General features: G+C 44.6%; 1 protein-coding gene across 2 annotated transcripts in view; it reads right to left on the reverse strand.

Annotated features, from left to right (window-relative positions):
- The window catches only part of suds3 (SDS3 homolog, SIN3A corepressor complex component), a 65,955-nt gene that overhangs the window by 38,795 nt on the left and 2,752 nt on the right, over positions 1 to 24,408 (reverse strand). Inside the window, exon 2 of one of the 2 annotated variants that reach the window (XM_033043103.1) lies at positions 7,448 to 7,520. In XM_033043103.1, the coding sequence (XP_032898994.1) occupies positions 7,448 to 7,520 (73 nt within the window). Of the gene's footprint in view, positions 1 to 7,447; positions 7,544 to 24,408 lie in introns of both variants that reach the window. The other variant, XM_033043104.1, reaches the window with a different exon arrangement.

The following is a 24,408-nucleotide window of genomic DNA, read 5'->3' on the forward strand; positions in this document are numbered from 1 at the left end:
AAACTCCTTTGTTGCTTTAGCAGAATGTTTGTCTTGCTGTAGAATAAACCGCCGGTCAATGTGTTTTGCGGCATTTGTTTGAACTTGAGTAGATCGGATGTGTCTATACACTTCAGAATTCATTATGCTGCTACCATCAGCAGTTGTATCATCAATGAAGATAAGTGAGCCAGCACCTTCAGCAACCATACATGCCCAGGCCATAACACCCCCACCACCATGTTTCACAGATGAGGTGGTATGCTTTGGATCTTGAGCAGTTTCTTCTCTCCTTCCTCCATACTTTGCTCTTGGCATCACTCTGATATAGGTTAATCTTCATATCTTCTGTCCACAAAACCTTTTTCCAGAACTGTGGTTGCTCTTTTAAGCAGGACTGTGGAGTCCACTCCGACTCCTTGATTTATTGTGTATCCGACTCTGACCCCTAACCCCTGTTACTAACAGGCAACATCTCTGGAGAGAAGGAAGAAGATAGATAGATAGGGAAGGGTAAAGATGGAGACAATGACTGGAGGGCAATGAGTGCGGACACAAAAGCCAAAATCTGAGAATTTGATAAGGATGGTAATAAATGGGAACTATTGAGGGAGAGATGACGGGTACAATGGTGCCACACGAGGGAGGGGACACAGTGAGGGATGGGCCATTTGAGGGATAGGCCATTTAGGACTGACTGAGACGAGGAAAACATTTTTCACCCAGAGTTGTGAATTTGAAGGCATTACAGGCCAATTCACTGGATGTAGAGAGTTAGATATAGCTCTTAGGTCTAACGGAATTAAGGGATATGGGGAGAAAGCAGGTACGGGGTTCTGATTTTGGATGATCAGTTTAGATCATATTGAATGGCGGTGCTGGCTCAAAGTGCCGAATGCCAACTCCAGCACCAATTTGCTGCTGTTTCTATGAGTGAAGATTGTCAGTAGTGGATAGATTAAAACTAGAGTTGGAGAAGTAAATGGCCGGTCCCACTTTCATGACTTAATTCAAAACCTCTGCCGAATTTAAAGGACCTAAAAAAAAAAATCAAGATCGTGCTAATCTACAAACTCTTACGACCTTCCACGACTATGTCCACGAACGCCTACGAGTATGTCTATGAATTCCCACGACTATTTCGACGCCCTCTTTACGTGTAAAAAGCCGCAATTTCTGTCATCCCGACCAGTCGAGAGAACAATCTGCGCATGCGCGGTTTCCAAGATTTTTAAAAGCCTTGGAAGGAGATGAGGAGGAATTTCTTTAGTCAGTGAGTGGTGAATCTATGGAATTAAGGCTGTGGAAAGAAGGCTGTGGAAGCAAAATCAGTGGATATATTTAAGGCAGAGATAGATTCTTGATTAATACGGGTGTCAGAGGTTATGGGGAGAAGGCAGGAGAATGGGGTTAGGAGGGAGAGATAGATCAGCCTGTTGTGGTTTGGTGCACAATGTACAAGATTCTGTACAAAGTTCCTAGAAACAACTATCACCAGAGGTCAAGCACGGTAGCAATTGCTCCACTCCTCGAGATGGAACAAAAGCAGGCAACCAGAATAGAGGTCCAGAAGCAAAGTGGAGCAGCCCCAGAGGCTGCATAGTGCCTGGCAAAGCTTAGTCAAATACCTCCTTTCACAGAACATAAAATAGTACAGCAAAGAAAAAAGGTCTTCAGCCCACAATATCTATATCAAACATGTCAGGTTAAACAAATTTCTGCCTGCATGTGATCCATATCCCTCCACCCCCTGCCTATCCATTTGTGTATCTGTAAGTCTCAAATACCACCAAATGCCAACCACCACTGGCAGTGCAAACTAGTAGCCACTAAAAGCTAATTGCCCCACTTGGCTCCTTCAAACTTTCCTGGTTTAATCTTACGCTTACATATTTGACACTTGTACCCTAGTAAAAAGGTTTGCCTGTCTACCCTATCTATGCCTCTCAATGTACTTTGAGATCTCCCTTCAACCTCTGACGCTCCAGAGAAAACAATCCAAGTTTTCCCAACCTCTCCTGATAGCTATTACCTTCTGTTCCAGGCAACAGTCTGGTAAACCTCTTCTGCACCTTCTCCAAAGCCTCACACCCTTACTGTAATGGGTGATCAGAACTGCAGACAATACTTCAAATGTGGAGTAAATTTAGACCTATAAATCTGCAACATGACTTCCCCACTCTTAAACTCAATGCCCTGACCAATGAAGGCAATTATGCCATATGCATTCTTTACTAATCTACCTGCATTGCCACTTTCAAGAACTAAAGGACTTGGACAACAAGATTCCTCCATACATCAGTGCTGTTAAGGATCTTGTAATTAACTGTCATTGCCCTTACATTCCATCTCCCTATGTGCAACACCCCACACTTGCTCAGATTATACTCTGCCATTTGTCCGCCAATTTCTGTAGCTGATCCATGTCCCACTGTATACTTTGATGGCCTTCCCCACTTGACCAATTCATCAATTTTGGTGCCATCTGCAAACTTACCAACTATTGACATTAATGTCCAAGTTCTTTGTATATTACAGAGATCTCAGAGCAGATCCCTGTGGAACTCCACTGGTCTCAGAACTCCAGCCTGGATATTGTTCTTCAACCACAACCTTTGATCTTCTATCAATAAACCAGTTGTGAGTCCTTACAACCATGTCAGTGTGAATTTTATGCATCTTCATCTGCACCGACAACGGCGACTTCTCCCGCCCGAATTGCGGGGTTGAGAGTGACCTGGAGCGGGGCCTTACAACGCCCGGCGCGGCTGTAAATTGCCGCGGACTTGCTAGCGCCCGCCGGGGGCTCCAACATCAAGACCCGGGGCAGGGCCCTACATCGCCCGGCGTGGCTTTGAGTGGCCGCGGACTTGCTAGCGCCCGCCGGGGACTTTGACCTCAACTTCGGGAGAGGAATGGAGAGCAGGGGAGAGACAAGTTTTGCCTTCCATCACAGTGAGGAGGACTCACTGTGATGGATGTTTATGTGAATTGAATTGTGTTGGTGTGTGTCTTGGTTCTTTTTTTGTATGGCTACAGAAACCAAATTTCGTTTGAACCTCATGTGAGGTTCAAATGACAAATAAAAGGTATTGTATTGTATTGTATCAGTCTACCGTGGGAAACCTTAATAAACCTTAATAAAATCCATGTAGACAACATCCACTACCGTACTCGCATTGATCACCTTCATCACTTATTTAGTTTATGGCCTGTTTACATATCATGGGCAGATGATACTAAGATAGGTGGTGTTGTGGATAATGAAGTAGATTTTCAAAGTCTACAGAGAGATTTAGGCCATTTGGAAGAGTGGGCTGAAAGATGGCAGATGGAGTTTAATGCTGATAAGTGTGAGATGTTACATCTTGGTAGGACAAATCAAAATAGGACGTACATGGTAAATGGTAGCGAATTGAGGAATGCAGTTGAACAGAGGGATCTAGGAATAACTGTGCATAGTTCCCTGAAAGTGGAATCTCATGTAGATAATGTGGTAAAGAAAGCTTTTGGTGTGCTGGCCTTTATAAATCAGAGCATTGACTATAGAAGTTGGGATGTAATGTTAACATTGTACAAGGCATCGGTGAGGCCAATTCTGGAATATGGTGTACAATTCTGGTCGCCAAATTATAGGAAAGATGTCAACAAAATAGAGTACAGAGGAGATTTACTAGAATGTTGCCTGGGTTTCAGCACCTAAGTTACAGAGAAAGGTTGAACAAGATAGGTCTTTATTCTTTGGAGCACAGAAGGTTAAGGGGGGACTTGATAGAGGTCTTTAAAATTATGAGAGGTATAAACAGAGTTGACGTGGATAAGCTTTTTCCATTGAAAGTAGGGAAGTTTCAAACAAGAGGACATGATTTGAGAATTAAGGGACAAAAGTTTAGGGGCAACATGAGGGGGAACCTCTTTACTCAGAGAGTGGTAGCTGTGTGGAATGAGCTTCCAGTGGAAGTGGAGAAGGCAGGTTTTGTTTTTATCATTTAAAAATAAATTGGATAGGTATATGGACGGGAAAGGAATGGAGGATTATGGTCTGAGTGCAGGCAGATGGGACTAGATGAGAGTAAGTGTTCGGCATGGACTAGAAGGGCCGAGATGGCCTGTTTCCGTGCTGTAATTGTTATATGGTTATATGGTTTATTGTCATGTGTACCAAGGCACAGTGAAAAGCTTTTGTTTCGTGCTAACCTATTAGCAGAAAGACAATACATGATTACAAATTGTAATTCTCTGAAATTTATGTTGTGGTCGAAGTCAGGACTTTTTTTACCAACTCCGACTTCAGCAGCACCAAAATTGCTCCGACACTGACTCGACGACTCTGACTCTACAGCCCTGCTTTTAAGTACTTCTTGGCAAACTGTAACCCGGCCGTCCTATTTTTGCGGCTAACCAGTGGTTTGTATCTTGCAGTGTAGCCTCTGTATTTCTGATCATGAAGTCTTCTGCGGATAGTGGTCATTGACAAATCCACACCTGACTCCTCAAGAGTGTTTCTGATATGTCGGACAAGTGTTTGGGGATTTTTCTTTATTATAGAGAGAATTCTTCTGTCATCAACTGTGGAGGTCTTCCTTGGCATGCCAGTCCCTTTGCGATTAGTAAGCTCACCAGTGCTCTCGTTCTTCTTAATGATGTACCAAACAGTTGATTTTGGCAAGCCTAAGGCTTGACTGATGTCTATAACAGATTTATTCTTGTTTTTCAGTATCATTATGGCTTCTTTGACTTTCATTGGCAAGAGTTGGTTCTCATGTTGATAAACAGCAATAAAAGTTTCCAAAGGTGATGGAAAGACTGGAGGAAAGACTAGGTGCTGAGGGCTCTCTTATACCTGCATTAAGGAGTCAATTAAACACACCTGAGCAATTACAAACCCTGTGAAGCCATGTGTCCCAAACATTATGGTGCCCTGAAATGGGGGGACTATGTATATACACAGCTGTAATTTCTACATGGTAAAACCAAAATGTATAAAAATACCCTTTAATAAAATCTGACAATGTGCACTTTAACCACATGTGATTTTTTCCATTAAAAATCTCAAATTGTGGAGTGCAGAGGCAAATATTTAAATGATGGGTCTTTGTCCCAAACATTATGGAGGGCACGGTATGTTTTAATACTACTTTATTGCTCTGGCAACCATTTATTAACCATTTGTTCTCCCAAATTCTCAAAAGCAATAGAGAGTTTTATTCAGCTGCTTTATCTTATCGCAGTGTCGAGACCTCATCAATTCAATAGGAAATGAACAGAAACTCAAAATCATATCAGGGGAAGGCAACTCAACAAAGGCAACAAAATCAATGGTGGTAGCAATTAATAACAACATTTCACTAAATACAACCTAATGTGAAACAAAGATTGAGGCAATCTTTCCAAAAATACAATAGTTTATGATGAGTCAAACAATGTTACAGACTGGTAATAATTTATACTAAATCATCAATTTATACATAACTAAAACTCTGATCTTGTGCTCTTCTGGTTTGCGCGGTTTTTCTATTTGCGCAAAAACAGTACGCGATAGCACTACGATTTTTCACCAGCTCACTCACCGTTCTCCTGTGCTGCAAGTGCACCAAGTTTCGTCCGATCGGTGGTATAATGTAAAAGTTAGCAAGGTTTAAAAATCTTAAAAACCGCGCCTGCGCAGATCGATCTCCTCTCCTGGTAGTCAGCGCCGCGCGGATTAGTCTCTTCTCCTGTCACTCCGCGGGATGGTCCGCCCCTTCCTGCGCCATCGCGCCTTTACTGGAGCTGAGGGAGGCCGGCGGAAGTCTCCAACCGGACACAATTTTCGGAGCGACCGGAAGCAGCCTGGCACGGGAGATGTCGCCAATCGAAAATCGGAGAATCTGATCCCGGCGGAGAACGCCCGCTGTGAGTCCCAAACGCACCGCCATCACAACGCCCCACAGCTCCAGCCCCATCCCTCTGGTCCCCCTCCCACATGATAATCCCCCCTCCCCCCGTCTTTTCTCCGAGCCTTCCCCCCCCCCCCCCCCCCCCCTACCACCCACCACCCCCCCACCCCCGCCCACACGGCCGTAGCTGCTGGTGCTTCTGAGCCGAGGATCCGCTCTTCCGGGGCACGCAAGAAGGGAGAGGAGCGGCAACCTTGAGATCCTAGGGAGGGAGAGTGGGTGAGGAGAGGGGATAGAGGGAGAGGAGGGGAGTAGGGAGGATTGGGAGAGGGGAGGAGGAGAGGGAAAAGAAGAGGGAGGGTGAAGAGGGGGGAGAGAGTACTAGGGATGAGGGGAAATGAGCTGCGCCTGTGCGGTTGGGGGCTATGGGTGAGTGGTGGAATATTGCGTTGCGGAACCAAGCCTCCTGTGTGACAGGGACTCAACGGGTCCCACTTAGTCTAGTTTATATTAAATACTGCTGCAGAATGAGTTTTACAACCTAAACGCAAATACTGAGAGCGTTAAATTTCAGCTAAATCTTAACTACATTGCACTTTTAACTTTTGCACTTTTTATAATGCATTTTTAATTTTGCTTTTCTTTTCTTTTAGTTCTTCTATTTTATTTCATTTTATTATTTCATTTTATTGTATGACATGTTTTTATGTGAAGCACTTTGAGTCTGCCTCGTGTATGAAATGTGCTATATAAATAAAGTTGCCTTGCCTTGCCTTGCCTTAAATATTGACCTGTAAAAGATATGGCAATCATCATTTTTTTAAAATCTTAAAAATAGAAAACACTGAACATTTGGCAGGTTGCGGCACGGTGGCGCAGCGGTAGAGTTGCTGCATTACAGCGCCAGAGACCTGTCTTTGGTCCTGTCTATGGGTACTGACTGTACAGAGTTTGTACGTTCTCCCCATGACAGTGTGGGTTTTCTCTACGTGTCACGGTTTCCTTCCATACTCCAAAGACATACAGGTTTGTAGGTTAGTTGGTTAATTTAAATTGTCCCTAGTGTGTAGGATAATGCTAGTGTATGGAGATTGCTGGTCAGTGAAGACTCAGTGGGCCGAAGGGCCTGTTTCCAGGCTACATCTCTAAAACTAAATAGAACTGAAAACTAACAGTTAGGCAGCATCTGTGGCAAACCTGGCCTCACTGTCTTGAGATATTCCCTTTGTCCTGACCATCTCTTCCCTACATTTGCTGATATTGCAAACTAACTTGCTTTCTTTCATCTCCAGTACGGGCAAAATGTCTCTGTGAAATATTTCTCCTTCCACAGAATGCGGCATGACCTGCTGATTGTTTACAATATTTTCTGCATATATTTCAAATTTCCATCATTTGCTGATTTTCATTTTATAAAAACATTCAGTTGCTAAGGGTCTGCTCGTCAAGCAATACCTGCCAAAGTCCATTTGAATTACAGTATCAAAGCCTTCGACATTTTGAATTCTCAATCAAGTCACCACACACAATAGCTTCAAAATACAACTATTTGTTGCAAACAAGGTTTTTACTTGGGCAACAATACTTACTGCTCCTTCACTTCCAGGTAGTCTTCGTCATCTTGCTTATTGGCAATATCTGTTTCGCTTGCATCCTCTGTATCTGTCAAATTTAAAACAGTATTCCTTTCAATCATTATGGTGAAAAGTAAAAGGGTCATATTCAGTGCCCTCCATAATGTTTGGGCCAAAGACCCATCAATTATTTATTTGCCTCTGCACTCCACAATTTGAGATTTGAAATAGAAAAAAATCACGTGGTTCAAGTGCATATTGTCAGGTTTTATTAAAGGCCATTTTTATACGTTTTGGTTTCACCATGTAGAAATTACAGCTGTGCAATACATAGTCCCCCCATTTCAGGGCACCATAATGTTTGGGACACATGGCTTCACGGGCGTTTGTAATTGCTCAGGTGTGTTTAATTGCCTTCTTAATGCAGGTATAAGAGAGCTCTCAGCACCTCGTCTTTCCTCCTGTCTTTCCATCACCTTTGGAAACGTTTATTGCTGTTTATCGACGTGAGGACCAACGTTGTGCCAATGAAAATCAAAGAAGCCATTTTGAGACAATAAAACTGTTAGAGACATCAGCTTAGGCTTACCAAACCTTAGGCTTACCAAAATCAACTGTTTGGAATATTATTAAGAAGATAGCGAGCACTGGTGAGCTTACTAACCGCAAAGGGACTGGCAGGCAAAGGAAGACCTCCACAGCTGATGACAGAAGAATTCTCTCTATAATAAAGAAAAACCCCAAAACACCGGTCCGGCAGATCAGAAACACTCTTGAGGAGTCAGGTGTGGATTTGTCAATGACCACTGCCTGCAGACGACTTCATGAACAGAAATACAGAGGCTATCCTGCAAGATGCAAACCACTGATTTGCCACAAAAATAGGATGGCCGGGTTACAGTTTGCCAAGAAGTACTTAAAAGAGCAACCACAGTTCTGGAAAAAGGTCTTGTGGACAGAGGAGACGAAGATTAACTTAACCAGAACGATGGCAAGAGCAAAGTATGGAGGAGAGAAGGAACTGCCCAAGATCCAAAGCATACCACCTCATCTGTGAAACACGGTGATGGGGGCGTTATGGCCTGGGCATGTATGGCTGCTGAAGGTACTGGCTCACTTATCTTCATTAATGATACAACTGCTGATGGTAGTAGCATAATGAATTCTGAAGTGTATAGACAGATCCTATCTGCTCAACTTCAACCAAATGTCGTAACACTCATTGGCTGGCGGTTCATTCTACAGCAAGACAATGATCCCAAACATACTGCAAAAGCAACAAAGGAGTTTTATCAAAGCTAAAAAATTGTCATTTCTTGAGTGGCCAAGTCAATCATTCGATCTGAACCCAATTGAGCATGCATTTTATATGTTGAAGAGTAAACTGAAGGGTACTAGCCCCTAAAACAAGCATAAGCTAAAGATAGCTGTAATATAGGCCTGGCAAAGCATCACCAGAGAAGACACCCAGCAATTGGTGATGTCCATGAATCGCAGACTTCAAGCAGTCATTGCATGCAAAGGATATGCAACAAAATAGGGAGGTTGCACGGCAGTCTAGATCACGACCCGTGACCCGTACTGTTGAAACGCAACGCCTTCTGGAGTACAAGCGATGAACGTCAGGTAAGCACTTACTATTGCTGCCAGTACAGCGGGCCCGTCTTCTGTCCCAGCATCCGGACTCCACGCTGACTGATTCCACACTCGTGGACCCCGGGCCACATGTGACTCTGGGTGGGTGGAGGGACCAGACTGTCCCCAACTCTGCTGCAGCTGACGGGGACGTTGCCAGGTTTTCGTTCCCGTGTGTCCGATGCCCAGACCGGCGGCCCCGTTCCACCCAGCCCCGTGTGTGGCGCTGCTGACCCACAGCCCGTGACAGTGCGGCCACACAGGGGGAGCCGGGGCGGTGGGCGGTCGTGGCCGGAACAGCGCTGACCCCGGGGGGAGGGGAGAGTGGGGGCTGTCCTGAGGGATGTGCTCCTTCGGCCACTTACACCTTGGTGCTCGGGTTCAGAGCAAAGATACTAAAGCATTTGGTTCAGAGCGTTCAGTCACCCTCCAGCCGGGACTTGCCCTAAATATGCCGGCACGCTGCTCTTTCGCAAGTCAGTGAGCAGCAGTGATTTTGGCGTTTCTCACTTACGGTTACCACTAATTCCACAATTTGTTACAGCACAGAAATTGACAATTTTGGCGATTTTTAACAGGTAGGAACGTTTGTGTGGCATGTGGTACTAGTGTATGCCGGAAGCTGCCTTGTACTCCAGAAGGATTGAGCTACTCCGTGCGTCACGCCCTTTGACCTGATGACCTTACGTGCAACCACCCTATACTAAACATGACTACTTTCATTTACATGACATTGCTGTGTTCCAAACATTATGGTGTCCTGAAATGGGGGGACTTGTAAAAACACTGCTGTAATTTCTACATGGTGCAACCAAAATGTATAGAAATGGCCTTTATTAAAATCTGACAATGTGCACTTTAACCGCATGTGATTTTTTTCTATTACAAATCTCAAATTGTGGAGTACAGAGGCAAATAAATAAATGATGGGTCTTTGTCCCAAACATTATCGAGGGCACTGTGCAAAGCACTGCTTATTACTTTAGTTTAGGGATACAGCACAGAAACAGGTCCTTCGGCCCACAGAGTCCGCACCGACCATCGCGCTATCCTACACACACTAGAGACAATTTTACATTCAAACCAAGCCAATTAAGCTACAAACCTATTCGTCTTTGGAGATAGGAAGGGAACCGAAGATTTCAGAGAAAACCCACGCGATCACGGGGAGAACTTACAAATTCCGTACAGACAAGCACCCATAATCAGGATCAAACCTGGGTCGCTGGCACTGTAAGACAGCAGCTCTACCGCAGGGAGGAAATTGACAACCTTTTCTCACCATACATTGCGGATGGTATCCTCCAAGGAAGTTGATGGTTTATCACAGTTGCTGCTCTATGAATTCACACATTACAAAAGATTCTTGTGGAACTCAACACTCTTAACTGGTCAATAACAAACTTGCATGACTTTTTTTCTTATTATAATGTGGCAATAAATACAACTTCAGAAGTTTAGAGTTTGCTGCACATTTCATTGTCATAGAGGGCGGCACAGTGGTGCAGCGTTAGAGTTGCTGCGTCACAGCGCCAGGGAACCTGGTTCGATCCTGACTGTGGGTGCCGTCTGTACGAAGTTTCTACATTCTCCCTGTGAACGCTTGGGTTTTCTCCAGGTGCTCCGGTTTCCTCCCACACTCCAAAGACGTACAGGTTTGAAGGCTAATTGGCTTCAGTAAAATTATAAATCGTCTCTAGTGTGTAGGATCATGTTAGTGTACAGATTAGTCGCTGGTCAGCTCGGACTTGGTGGGCCGAAGGGCCTGTTTCCACGCTATATCTCCAAAATCTTTAAAGTCTAAAGTCTAAAAAGAAAAAGGATATATATGGGCTCTTTGGCCCACTAAGTCCACACTAACATTCAAGCATTCATTTTCACATGATTCCAACACAAATAGACCTACGCATGTTACCATCAATCAACTCTCCATCTCTCAGATGCTACCATTTCCCCACATACCTACAGAGATCAATTAAGCTCCCAACCCACTTTTGGAATGTGGAGAAATCTTGGTTGTCACGGACGTGTTTGGCCGAAGGTCCCATCATTGTGCTGACCCCAAATCCAGAGCAACCAAAGGAAACCACATAGTTACAGTGCAAACACCACATGCAGTGCACACAAGGCAAGAATTGGACGTGAACAGTTACATATGAAGCAGCCACCCCACAAGCGTGTCACTGTACTGCCCCATATATGGCTTGGTACAAAATGTAAAGACTCAATTAATCGATGTTTTGACATCCTTTTGGTTTGGTGCAGTGAATCCAATCAAATTGTATTCACTGCAAATCACTTGTGAAGCAAAAAAAAAAGAAATTGTTGTAAAAACTCAGCAGGTAGAGCAACAACAGCAGGAGAAATTCAGATATTTAGCATTTTTATATACTCAATTATATAGGCATGATAGTGTACACTCTTTGTTCTCATGAATCAGTGCTCAAAACTGGCTACACACTGGCCCCTTTGGTTATTTCCTTATCCTCAAATTTTCAGACAAAATGAGCATCATTTACTTGTGTTTTAGCAGTTTTTTTAAAGAATTTTACAATTAAAACATTTTCCTTAAACAAACTGCAAAAAATCTAATAATCCAATAGATTGCCGGCTAACAACAACATCGTCAGCGCGCTGGCTAGCGAGGCTGGAGTAAGGCACACATTCTCTGTGTCCAAGCACGATGTGAGGATGCCTCTGACGCGCGTGAACACGAGGAAATCTGTCGGCCCAGATGGTATATCTGGGTGAGTACTAAAGTCTTGTGCTAATCAGCTAGCTCCAGTGTTCACCACAATATTCAACCTCTCCCTGGCCAAGTCCGTGGTCCATGCCTGCTTCAAGAGGTCCACTATTGTACCAGTGCCTAAGAATGCCTCTCTAGCCTGGTTGAATGACTACCGACCAGTGGCCCTCACCTCAGTGGTCATGAAATGCTTCGAGAGGCTGTTCAAGAACTCCATCTGTACCTTCCTCCCTCGCACCGTCCAAACAGATCCACGGATCATGCGGTCTCCCAGGTTTTGCACACCACTCTCTCTCACCTTGACAGTCAGAAGGGGGGCTATGTGAGGATACTATTCATTGATTTCAGTTCAGCTCTCAACACCATAGTCCCCACCAGACTTGCTGAGAAGCTGCTGGAACTGGGACTGAACACTCCCCTGTGTGCCGGGGTCCTGGACTTCCTCACTGCCAGGCCCCAGGTGGTCAAGATGGGAAGACATACCTCCAACCCCCTCACCCTGAAGACAGGATCCCCCCAGGGTTATGTCCTCAGCCCTCTACTGTACACACATGACTGTGTGGCCAGGTTCTGCGCCAACTCCATCATCAAGTTTGCTGATGACACAGTGGTGGTGGGCCTGATCTCCGATAACGATGAGAAGGCCTACCTGAACGAGGTGGCTGACCTGGCACTCTTGTGTCAGAAGAACAGCCTCCTCTTGAATGTCACTAAAACTAAGGAGCTAATTGTGGACTTTAGAAGGGCACAACAACCGAGGACGTACACGCCACTGGGGATAAATTGGACTACTGTGGATAGGGTGACCAGCTTTAAATATCTGAGAGTCCACATCACAGAGGATCTGACATGCACAACACACACTGCCGCACTGGTCAGAAAGGCAAGGCAGCGCCTTTACCACCTCAGGCAGCTGAGGTAATATCTGAGGATCCTTCAATCCTTCTACTCTGGTGCTGTAGAAAGTATCCTGACCGGGAACATCTCGATCTGGTTTGGCAACAGCTCTGCCCAATGCAGGAAGGCTCTGCAGAGAGTAGTGCGTTCGGCCGAACGCACCATGGGAACTATACTCCCCCCCCCCTTGCAGGACCTATACACCAGGATGTGCAGATCCAGAGCCAGCAAGATCATGAAGAACCCATACCACCCCAGCAACAGACTGTTTCAGCAGCCACGGTCAGGCAAGCGCCTCCGCTGTCACGCTGCGAAAACAGAGAGGATGAGACGGAGTTTTTTCTCACAGGCCATTAGGACTGTAAACTCTGATCTCACCGGGGCGTAATTACTGTTGTGTCTTTTTAAAAAAAATGTAAATACTGGTTCTGTTCTGTTCTGTTGTTTTGCACAATCCCGCAGGCATTGTCACTTTCATTTCACTGTACATCTTGTACGTGTATGTGACAAATAAAGTTGACTTGAGATTGTGTGTAACAAACATTTGGTGTGCAATAGGAACACGAATATAGTAGCAGAATTTCTGGGAGGGGGTCAGAGCCACAATCCCCCTGGATCCATACTTAGATCTGACACTCAAAATCTAGAATTCAACATGTGGCCTGAACAGAACAAGGATTCCAAAGTCACACCAAAAAGCCGAAAACCTAATAAAGTCTTTACCAAATGGCAAACCCTATACCTAATAATACTGAATATAAAAGCTGCAACAGGAGAGCTCCCATACCTAGTATAGATCTTAATAATTTGTAATTTAAAAGCAAAACAAAGTACCAAACACAGTTAAAAGCAATTAACTAAAGCAAACTCCACACAAAGTTTTAAAACATTAATTATTTAAATAAATTAAATGAAATTTATACCCCCTTCAACTATAAACAAAAAAAAATACATTAAATTAACTGGATGTCAGACCGTATAACACGATGCAAAAGTACAATTCCTCAACGTGATCCTGGGGACTATCAGAAGGACCAAGGACTGTCACTGCACTCAACCAGCAGCGTGAATTGATAAATGCCATCTTCCAAATCAACATATCAAAGACGTGTTCAACAATTCATCCAGAAGGGTTTTGGAAATAATGCAGTTTCAACAACTGAACTGCCATGAGATCAGGCGTTGTATTTTTCAGCTCAAATGCAACACGATGAACTTCCGGGTCACAAGACAACAGAAATGGCACAGCTCCATCTCCTTAACTTGTAGCAAGGTGGGATTAATGTAGGGATTCAGTAATATGCAGGAGTTACCAAATTAGAACACAAAGTCAGCAATTCTGACCCAAAGCACTATATTTTGAATCTCAGCACAACATTTAGAAATTTTTAATTCAATTAATTGAAATAAATTTAGAATGAAAGGCTATCATAAGTAATGCAAGCAAAAATTACTGCATGATCATCAACTTCACCCATATCAGCCAGAACTGCTGCCTCAGCACCAGGGACCCAGCTTTGATCCTGACCTTGGGTACTGTCTGTGTGGAGTTTGCACGTATGCCCTATGACTGCGTTGGTTTCCTCCAAGTGCTCCAGTTTCCTTCTATATTCCCAAGAACTGCCTATCCCGCTGAGTTACTCCAGCATTTGTGCCCACCTTCAATTAACCAATATTCTTCAAGAAAGGAAATGAAACTTGCCCCATTCAGGCCTATCTACATACTCAAGAAATATTAATGTGGTCAACTCAAGCTTCTCTCTGAAATGGCTTCGGAAGCCACTCAGTTAAAAGAGACAATAAACATTCCTTTGCTTATGACATCACCAATCCATAAGAAACCTCTTTTTTTTTCCAATTACGCACCAGGAGTTGCCACATCATTTATACTTAACAGCTGAACACAGCCAGCCCAGACTGCTTAAGTGATCTGCAACCTGCGATTGTCTCATGAAAATTTCAGATTGCAGAACAAGAAAATATTTAAAAGATCAACAATAAAGAAAATTTAAAAAATAAATAATGCAAAAAAATTACAAATTGTTGGTTTAAGAATCAATATCTTAATATTGTTGAAGAATAAACTGAGGGGAAAAAGAACATTAAGGCAAGGCTAAATATCGGCACAGAATTCCCTGGCATTGACAAGTCATTAATCTTACCACTGTGCATAGGCCAAATGGCAATAGTTTATTATTGTGCACCAAGACAGTGAAATGTTTTGTATCGTGTGACATCCAGGCAAATTATACCATACGTGAATAAATTAGATACTGCAAATGAGAAAATAAACTGAGTTTTATACCTAAAGTGAAAGTCAGATAAAATAAAATGCAAGGGCCACAATGAGGTGGATTAGAAGATCAAGATGTCATCCCGAGTATGATAGATCCGTTCAAGAGCCCGTTAACAGCAAGGAAGAAGCTGTTCCTGAATCTGATGGCATGCTCTTTTGAGCTTTTGCATCGTCTATCCGACGGGAGAGTGGCAGAGAAGGAATGCTGAGGCAATAGTGGTCCTTGATTATGTTGGCTGCTGGACCGGCACTGAATAAAGTATAGATAGTCTCTAGTGAGGACATGTGTCTTCTCTGGTTCCTTGGGTAGGATCTTCTCTTGATGTGGCAGTTAGTGGCTGATAACATGGAAAGGTGGATAGTTTACAAATTGATCCATTGCTTCTGCTGTTTACACTAGTCTTTTGTGTGCCCCTGTTGCATGGACTAACGATTTTCAAAATACCCGTTTCCACTAAAGGCTAGAAATATCAGTATAACCTGAGCATATTTTTTTCACATAGCTGAGCACACCACTTTCTTCAAACTGCCTAGTAGTGTCTGCCCATGACAAGACTTAGAGTGGAGTATCAGCTTTTGGGTCTAACACAAGCCTTGTGAACGAGGTAGTCTGCCCAGAATGAAACGAGGGCAAACCATATGAATAGGGTGGTTGCACAAAAGGTCATTGGGTCATAGGGCTCGACGCACAGAGCCGTTAAATCCAACTGGAAGACATCCGTCACTTCTGGTATATGTTATTAATGCTAGAAACGCGTACTTTCCTACCTGTTAAAAACCGCCAAAATGTTGATTTTTTGCGCTGAAAAAAATTGTGGGAGTCGGGCTAAGTGTGAGAGACATGTACCCAACTTTAGAATTCCAAACGTGAAGCGAAATGAAGGTATAGAGAAGCGAGAACTGAAGGGACTACAGCAGCTAAAGTGCTTGGTAAACATTGAAAATATCGGGAATTATCGCGTTTGCTCACTGCATTTCATCAAGTAAGGCATTATTTGTGTTTTTTCTTGATTCCTTTGGTATCTAAAAATTCTCAGAAGTGATAAATCTGGATGTAAATTTTTCTTCCGATGCGTTTTCATTTTGTATGTAAAAACCCACGAGAACCATGGGCGATTTAAAAAAATTCCAGACAGATTTATCACTTCTGAAACTTTTTAGATACCAAAGGAATCAAGAAAAAACACAAATAATGCCTTACTGTTGATGAAATGCAGTGAGCAAACGGCCAATGTTCACCAAGCACTCTGGCTGTTGTTGTCCCCTTCAGCTCTCGTTTCTAATTACCATCATTTCTCCTCACTTTTGGAATTCTGAAGTATGCTAAATGTCTCTCACGCTTACCCCGATTTCCATCATTATTTACAGCGCAAAAATTGACAATCTCAGCGGGTTTTAACGGTGGAAATAGTGGTAAGTGCCTACCTGCAGTTCATCGCGTGTACTCCACTTGGAGTAGCCTAGCAACAGTACGGGTCATGGGTCGTGACCCGACTGCCGTGAAACCTCCCTATAGGCCTTAGACCAGGAGAGAAAACCAACATTGATGTGTTTGTTCTTCCAGTGAATTTGAAGGACTTTACACAGCCGTCAACTGTAGTATTTTACCAGTGCCTTGACATGCCTGCTGTAGGTAGTCCATCCTCAAAAGGATAGAGGGCCCCTGTTCCCTGGTGGACAATCAATTTTGTGTCAAATCTGAGGTCTTAATCTTCAAACTCTTTTAGCTGAAAAAAATGACAGTGGCTAAGCCACACCATCTGTTATTTAAATATAATTGAAGAAATTAAAATCAAGTAACAAAGTTGAAAATTAATTTGTATTTGTATATGTCCCTTGCCCTTCCACACTGAAAGAAATGGAGCTGATGAGGCTGCACCATAGTGGACAGATTCTCCAGTCTGGGATCTGGAGAACTGTACATCCTTGTGCAGGGAGGAACTGCAGATGCTGGTTTAAACCGGACAGGCACAAAATGCTGGAGTAATTCAGCAGGTCAGGCAGCATCTTTGGAGAAAAGGAATAGGTGATGTTATGGGTCGCGACCCTTTTTTAGACACTACGTCACTACGGGATTCCATTGGACAAGTATATTCTGCAAATCCAGGCAAACACCTAATATGACCATTTTAACGAGGAAGGGGAAAAGTACTGGTACTCCACTATCACTGTTCCTCAGGAAAACTCAGGCCTACCTTCAATTTGCATTCACTAACGTACTAAAGTATCTTGATCACACTTTATCTTGAGTCATGGATTCCTTTAACTAATCATGGGACAATGTAAAACAAGCAAAGTCTATCTCTCAAGTGTAACAACAAGCTGAGAGTAAGAATATCAATTAAGGGCAATTGAAGTTTTGTTTGGTTCTTTGAGTGAAAGCATTGTCCATTTTTCACTCTTTAAACCATGAGATAATACTACATTAGTTATTGCCGTGCAAATAGAACTCCGCTTGTAATCAAATATTTTTCTCATTTCTGTTAGTAATACAAAGATTCTTAATTTAATTCCTGTCACTTCATTCTGTATCAATAGAGAGCAACAGGATTGTAGTTGGTACATGTAGGAAGGAACTGCAGCTGCTGGTGGGCATGTGTGGGCGGGGGGAGGGGTGGTGTGGGCAGGGGGGAGGGGTGTGGATGGGGTGGGGGTTGTGGGGGCGAGGGGGGGTGTATGGGTGGGGGGCTGTGGGGGCGGGGGACTGTGTGGGGGCGGGGGACTGTGTGGGGGCGGGGGACTGTGTGGGGGCGGGGGACTGTGTGGGGGCGGGGGGGATTGTAGGGGAGGGGGGGTGTGTGGACGGAGGCAGAAACTCAGGGAAAAGTTGGGAGTTGTTGAGAAGAGGGGGATATATTGGGGGAGGGGGGCAGGAGGCTACGAGGGGGACCAGAGGGGGAGGGGCTGGAGCTGGCGGTGCGATGGGGACTCACAGCGGGCGCTGGTCATTGGTCATTCTCCTCCACCGGGATCAGTCTCCGCTTTCCGTTTGGCGACATTTCCTGCACCACGCCGCTTCCGGTCCCTCCAAAAATTGTGTCTGGTTGGACACGCCGCTGGCCACCTGCAGTGTCCCTCAGCTCCAGTAAAGACGCAGGAAGGGGCGGACCGTCCCGCGCAGTTTTTAAGATTTTTAAACCTCGCTAACTTTCACAATAGACCACCAATCGGAACGAAACTTGGTGCACTCACAGCACAGCAGAATGGTGAGAGAGCTCGCAGAAAATCATAGCACTATCACGTACCGTTTTTGCGCAAATAGAAAGACCGCACAAACCGGAAGAGCACAAGATTTACTGGTGCTAAAATAAAATTTGCTATCCTTGATCTAGGTTTACAGTACGTACGTAATCAAGAGTCATGGGACCACTTCACACAAATACAGGTTTGGGAGTCACAAATCCATGCAATCCAAGGCAGACTGGATGGCACCACCCTCTAAGCAACGTGAAGTATGCGGTCAACCATAATCCTACCTATTCACACCACAACTGAACTCTGGACATGATGCTACATCGATTTTGAAATCACTTAAAGTGATGCAATTTGCCCATCTCGTTAACATCTGACAACTGTAAATTTTCTGAACATGTATCAAAGATCCTCATTCCCCTAGAACCCTTATTTTACAAAGGCTTCCTCATGTGGAAAATGTCATCCAACTATTTTTTTTATTCCTAAAGCTGCATTCCACACCTTCAACCTAATAGTTCTTATCTTCAGTTTAACCTGCACCACTGATTCCGCAGTGAATACTTTTTAGTGTTTGTGTAAACCTCAGGATATCTGGCCGCACAAACATACAAGTTAATAGAAGTAGATCGAATCACTTCCCTTTGACATTCAATAGCACTACTATTGTTGAACCCACTACCATGATCATCCCAGGGGGGTCACACAAAACCAGAAATTTGTGTGGAAAAGAACTGCAGATGCTGGTTTAAACCGAAGGAGTAACTCAGCGAAACACGCAGCATTTCTGGAGAGAAGAATGGGTGACATTTTGGGTCGAGACCCTTCTTCAAACCAGAAATTCAATTGGACCAGTCACATAAATATTGTAGCACCAAGTACAGGTCAAAGATTGAGGATCCCTTGTGATTCACAGCACAAACCACCTAAACTTTCAGCTTTTCATAAGCATAAATCAGTGACGTGCACTGACCTGGTTGAGTGCAGCTCCAACGTAATCCAGCAGAGATTTGCTTGAGAGGGGTGCACACTGCACCATACACCTCCTGCTTGAGGAGTCCTTCGGAATTGTGCATGACCTACTTCCGCTAAGAAATGGAAGGTGCCTGTGTTTAGTTTAGAGATACAGCACAGAAACAGGCCCTTCGGCCAACCGAGTCCACGCCGACCAGCGATCCCCACACACTAACACTATCCTACACACATAGGAACGATTTACATTTATACTAAACCAATTAACCTACAAACCTGTACGTCTTTGGAGTGTGGGAAGAAACCGATCTCGGGAAAACCCACGCAGGTCACGGGGAGAACGACAAACTCCGTACAGACAGCACCCGTAGGTAGGATTGAACCAGGGTCTCTGGCGCTGCACGGTCGCAACTTTACTGCTGCGCCACTGTGCGCCCCATGTGATTTATTTCCGCAGGAAAAATACATTGCACGCCAGATGCCACACAACAGAGTGATGTCTTGGTCTAATGGCAAAGTAGTTCAAACCAAGCACAGGCTAAACTCTGTGCACAGATTTAGCTTATTATTTTCCTCAGTTCCCCTTCCTCAATACCTTGATTACTTGAATTCACCCCCCCACCATAATCAGCATCACTAACTTCAACCCATTTCCCCTCATCATCATCCTCCCAATCCCCATGTCTGAAGAAGGGTTTCGACCCGAAATGATGCCCATTTCCTTCGCTCCATAGATGCTGCCTCACCCGCTGAGTTCCTCAGCCTTTTTGTCTACCCCCATCCTTATTAGTTCCTTTACCCTTCACTCATCTTCCATCCCATACAGCTCCCCGCCCCTCACCTTGGGTAGCACATTCCCACTTCCTTTTCTGCTCAATTTCCATGCACCCACTCCATCCCTGTTGATCGTCAAACTCAGGCTGTTTTTTTGTGTGACTTTGTTTAACGTGAGGAGACTGGTGCACAGACAGCTACCCCACGGTCGACAGATCTGGGTCAGAATCCAGTGGCATGGAGTCCAAGACGACCGGAGACCCTTTTCTGCTGCAGCCTTCATCCGCCTTCCCAGCCATTGTGACGCTCCACTAAGGTCAGCCATCGTCCTCCACTTGTTCCACCGTTGAGGTCTTGGTTGGATTGCTCTTTGTCAGAGACCTCCCCCTCGACCTTACAGCCATGGAGCATAGCTCCAAACGGCATCGTTCTCAGGATCTCAGATCCACACAAGCTTCTCCACCATGACAAGGTGACAATCCACCCATCATCATCATCACTGGAACAAAATGTGAAATCATTCCTCCACCACATCAAGGAGCACCAAGGGCAGCACAGTGGCATAGTGTTAGAGTTGGTTCGATCCCGACTGTGGGTGCTGTTTGTACGGAGTTTGTATGTTCTCCCCGTGACCGCCTGGGTTTTCTCCGAGATCTTCTGTTCCACACTCCGAAGACGTACTAGTTTGTAGGTTAATTGGCTTGGTAAAAATGTAAATTGTCCCTGGTGCGATTAGGATAGTGTTAATGTGCGGTGATCTCCGGTCGTTGCGAACTCGGTGGGCCGAAGGGCCTGTTTCCGTGCTGTATCTCTAAACTAAACACTCGAGGAGTGTCCTCACCACAGAGCGTGCAATGGTTCAAGATTGCCTCTGCAGATTAAAATTGAAGTTACAGAGAAACAAGGATGTGAATTAAATGCTAGCTTCAATGACAATGCCTGAATCTATAAATTTATAATATATAAAAACATTCCTCTTTCCATTAACTCTACAACAGGATCGTCTTGTATTTAGCTCCCATATTATCACAAAATTGCTGAAATGTGGTTTCTTCCAAGCAGTGCTTCCAAACCCAATTTTTGGAAATAGAATTCCAAATTTCCTGGCCCACTGCGCACGTGCGGGGCGTTGGCGTACCTACCGCGTCACCGGCGCCATTTTCAATTGTAATGCGGCTAACGGGCCTCCCCCAACTGCGCAGGCGCGGATGATCGTAAATATACAGGTACATACTTTTTTTCCGCAAATCATCCTGCGGGCTTGATTGGACCCTTTGGAGTCTCCCCGCGCGTGTGCAGTGGGCCCGGATTCCGCGCGTGCGCAGTTGGGGCAGCAGTCGCACATGCGCAGTTGGGGAAGGCTTACCGGGCCAGGAAATTTCCCGAAATTATTTCATTTCCCTAAAATTACCCGAAGACAACCGGAATTTCCCGAATTTCAGGTAATTTCCTTCAAAATTGAAACACTGTTTCCATGTTACTATAATTATGGCCTTTCCAACCTACCCTAATCACATTAATAATTGGACATGGCCATTCTTTAATCCCGACCCTTTATCAGCCACTTGACACATCCTATCAGAATAAGGCTTAGCAATGTGGGGATATTGTGGCATTCGTGTCTTACTGACTTTCATGCAAAACAAATACTATTTTAACTTTCTCATTTAAAAAACTGTCATTTGCTTTTCACCTGAACCTAAAAAGCTTCCTTCCAGAGATCTCATCTTCCTTCACTCCCTGTACATCACTTGTAGTTTACATCCAACTTCACCTAGCAATGCCTTCTCAGATTTCCCCATCCTCTTTGCTTCTGTGAAGTCACCAACTTTCACAGTCGGCATCCTCAATTTTATTACTCATCTACATAATTAAAACAGCAAACACAACCAGATAAATCTACATCAAGATCAATTTAATCTTGATTCTACTTTCCTACCTTAGCTCTATATCTTTTATATACTCAATCTATTCTTCTCAATCTCAAATGCATTAATTGACCAAATATCACCAACATGTAGGATGTGAGACTTTTGGATGCTACATTTTCATTCATTCAGAGATGAATGGAAAAATCGCTTAATTTCATTCCCAATTGAACAAGCTCAAACTATAAGATGTCCACTTTTCCTGATGAATCCCCAGAATGAAATATTTCCTCGCTGACTACCCTTTCCAATGCTTTAACACTATTAGAACATCTCAATCTCCCAATGCAGGATAATTCAACAAGCGACGTTTTTGTAAACAATGCACTCCAATTTCACTCTGTGAAGTGCTGTTCACCTTCCAAGGACTAATAAATACTAGTCTGCAATGATTAGGGCTGCAAGGATTCTATTCGAAAGGATGCCTGATCTAAGCCTTGATATTCCTTGGTACTGCGGGAAAAGTGTAAGCATTCTTTGCAAATATCATCAACATTAATCATAAAACTGCTGTGTTACCATAAAACCTATCCAACTCACATGTCCCTTAGGGAAGGAAATTTACTGTCTTACCGTCCCATTTATATGGACTGCAGGCACACAGTACTGAGTTTGGCGCTTCATTTTGAAATGGACTAACAAGTTACTGTAATAGCCATCCGTCATTTCAAAATTTGACGGATTCATTCGCACAGAATCATACCTTTTGCCAATGTCCAAGACATCCCCAGTACCATCCCGTAGTATCGTAGAGGTCAGTCTGGCGTGCTGACCACTACCGGGCTGAGGTGAGGCTGCAACTCTCAGAAAGGTGCCGTGGTACTCTGGCGCGCTGACAATACAATACAATACCTTTTATTTGTCATTTGAACCTCACATGAGGTTCAAACGAAATTTGGTTTCTGCAGCCATACAAAAAAAAGAACCAAGACACACACCAACACAATTCAATTCACATAAACATCCATCACAGTGAGTCCTCCTCACTGTGATGGAAGGCAAAACTTAAACATATCTCTCCGGGCTGAGGCCAGACGACGACTCTCAGATCAAACCCGACAAGGGAGGTGCAGTGTTAGTCTGGCACGCTGACCTCTTCACCTGGCTAAGACAGGCGACAACTCTCAGACACCTCCTCCTACTTATCCTTGGACCATGATCCCACGGACTTTGGAAGCCGCCGACTCCGGTAGGAGGCGGCCGACTCTGGTGTCCACGCCGCTGAGGACGTCCCGCAGCCCCGACGTCGGACTTGTATCCCCCCATTCGTAACAAGGACAGAGTCCCCTTGTCCTCACCTTCCACCCAATCAGCCATCGCATACAGCACATAATCTGATATTTTTGCCACCTCCAACGGGATCCCACTATGAGCCACATCTACCCATCACCCTTTTCTGCTTTCTGCAGAGACCCTGGTCAACTCGTCCCTTCCCACCCAGACCAACCCCTCGCCAGGTGCTTTCCCAGCAACCGCAGAACATGCAACACCCGTCCATTTATCTCCCCCCTCAACTCCGTCCAAGGACCCTGACAGTCTTTTCAGGTGAGGCAAAGGTTCACGTGCACCTCCTCCACCCTCATCTACTGTATCCGCTGTTCCAGGTGTCGCTTCCTGTATATCGGGGAGACCAAGGGTAGGCTCGGCTATCGTTTCGCTGAACACCTCCACTCAGTCCGCTTAAACTTACCTGATCTCCTGGTTGCTCAGCACTTTAACTCCCCATCCCATTCCCAATCTGACCTTTCTGTTGTCGGAGTGAGGCCCAGCACAAATTGGAGGAACAGCACCTCATATTTCGCTTGGGTTGCTCACACCCCAGCCGTATGAACATTGACTTCTCCAAGTAGCCCTTGCTTTCTCCACCTCTCTCTCCATTCCCTCCCCTTCCCAATTCTCCCACCAGTCTTATGGTCTCCGACTACATTTTATCTTTGTACCGCCCACTCCCCTGACATCAGTCTGAAGAAGGGTCTTGACCCGAAACGTCACCATTCCTTCTCCCCAGAGGTGCTGCCTGTCTCGCTGAGTTACTCCAGCATTTTGTGTCAAACTAGTACTATCCCAGTCTACATCGTGCACAATATGAAAAACAAGCCCTCAGTAATGAAGTGGTATTAAAGTCAGGAAGGAATGGATCTGGAGTCCTCAACATTGCTATGAGCTTTAATAACAGCATCAGAATAAATGTGGGTAACGGAACGCTCTGATGTTTACCGCCTACTGCTCTCCTTCAGTTAATGAGTCAGTGATCCATTTCAGAAGATGCACTAAGAGTGGCATGGGCAGCGTATACCATTGGTTCAGGAGCTTCAAAATCTATCTCAGTAGCACCATGAATAACCAAGCCCAGAAATACAGCTGTCATGGAGACACAAAAGGGACTGAAGATGCTGAAATCCTGTGCAACAATCAAACTGCTGGAGGAACTCAGAAATCAAGCAGCATCTGTGGAAGGAAATGGACAGACAATGTTTCAGGTCTGGACTGTTCTTCAGACTGAAGTGTCCAAACCCAAAAGGCCACCTCTCCATTT

The sequence above is a fragment of the Amblyraja radiata genome, chromosome 25 (assembly GCF_010909765.2).
Source record: "Amblyraja radiata isolate CabotCenter1 chromosome 25, sAmbRad1.1.pri, whole genome shotgun sequence".
Taxonomy (NCBI): Eukaryota; Metazoa; Chordata; class Chondrichthyes; order Rajiformes; family Rajidae; genus Amblyraja; species Amblyraja radiata.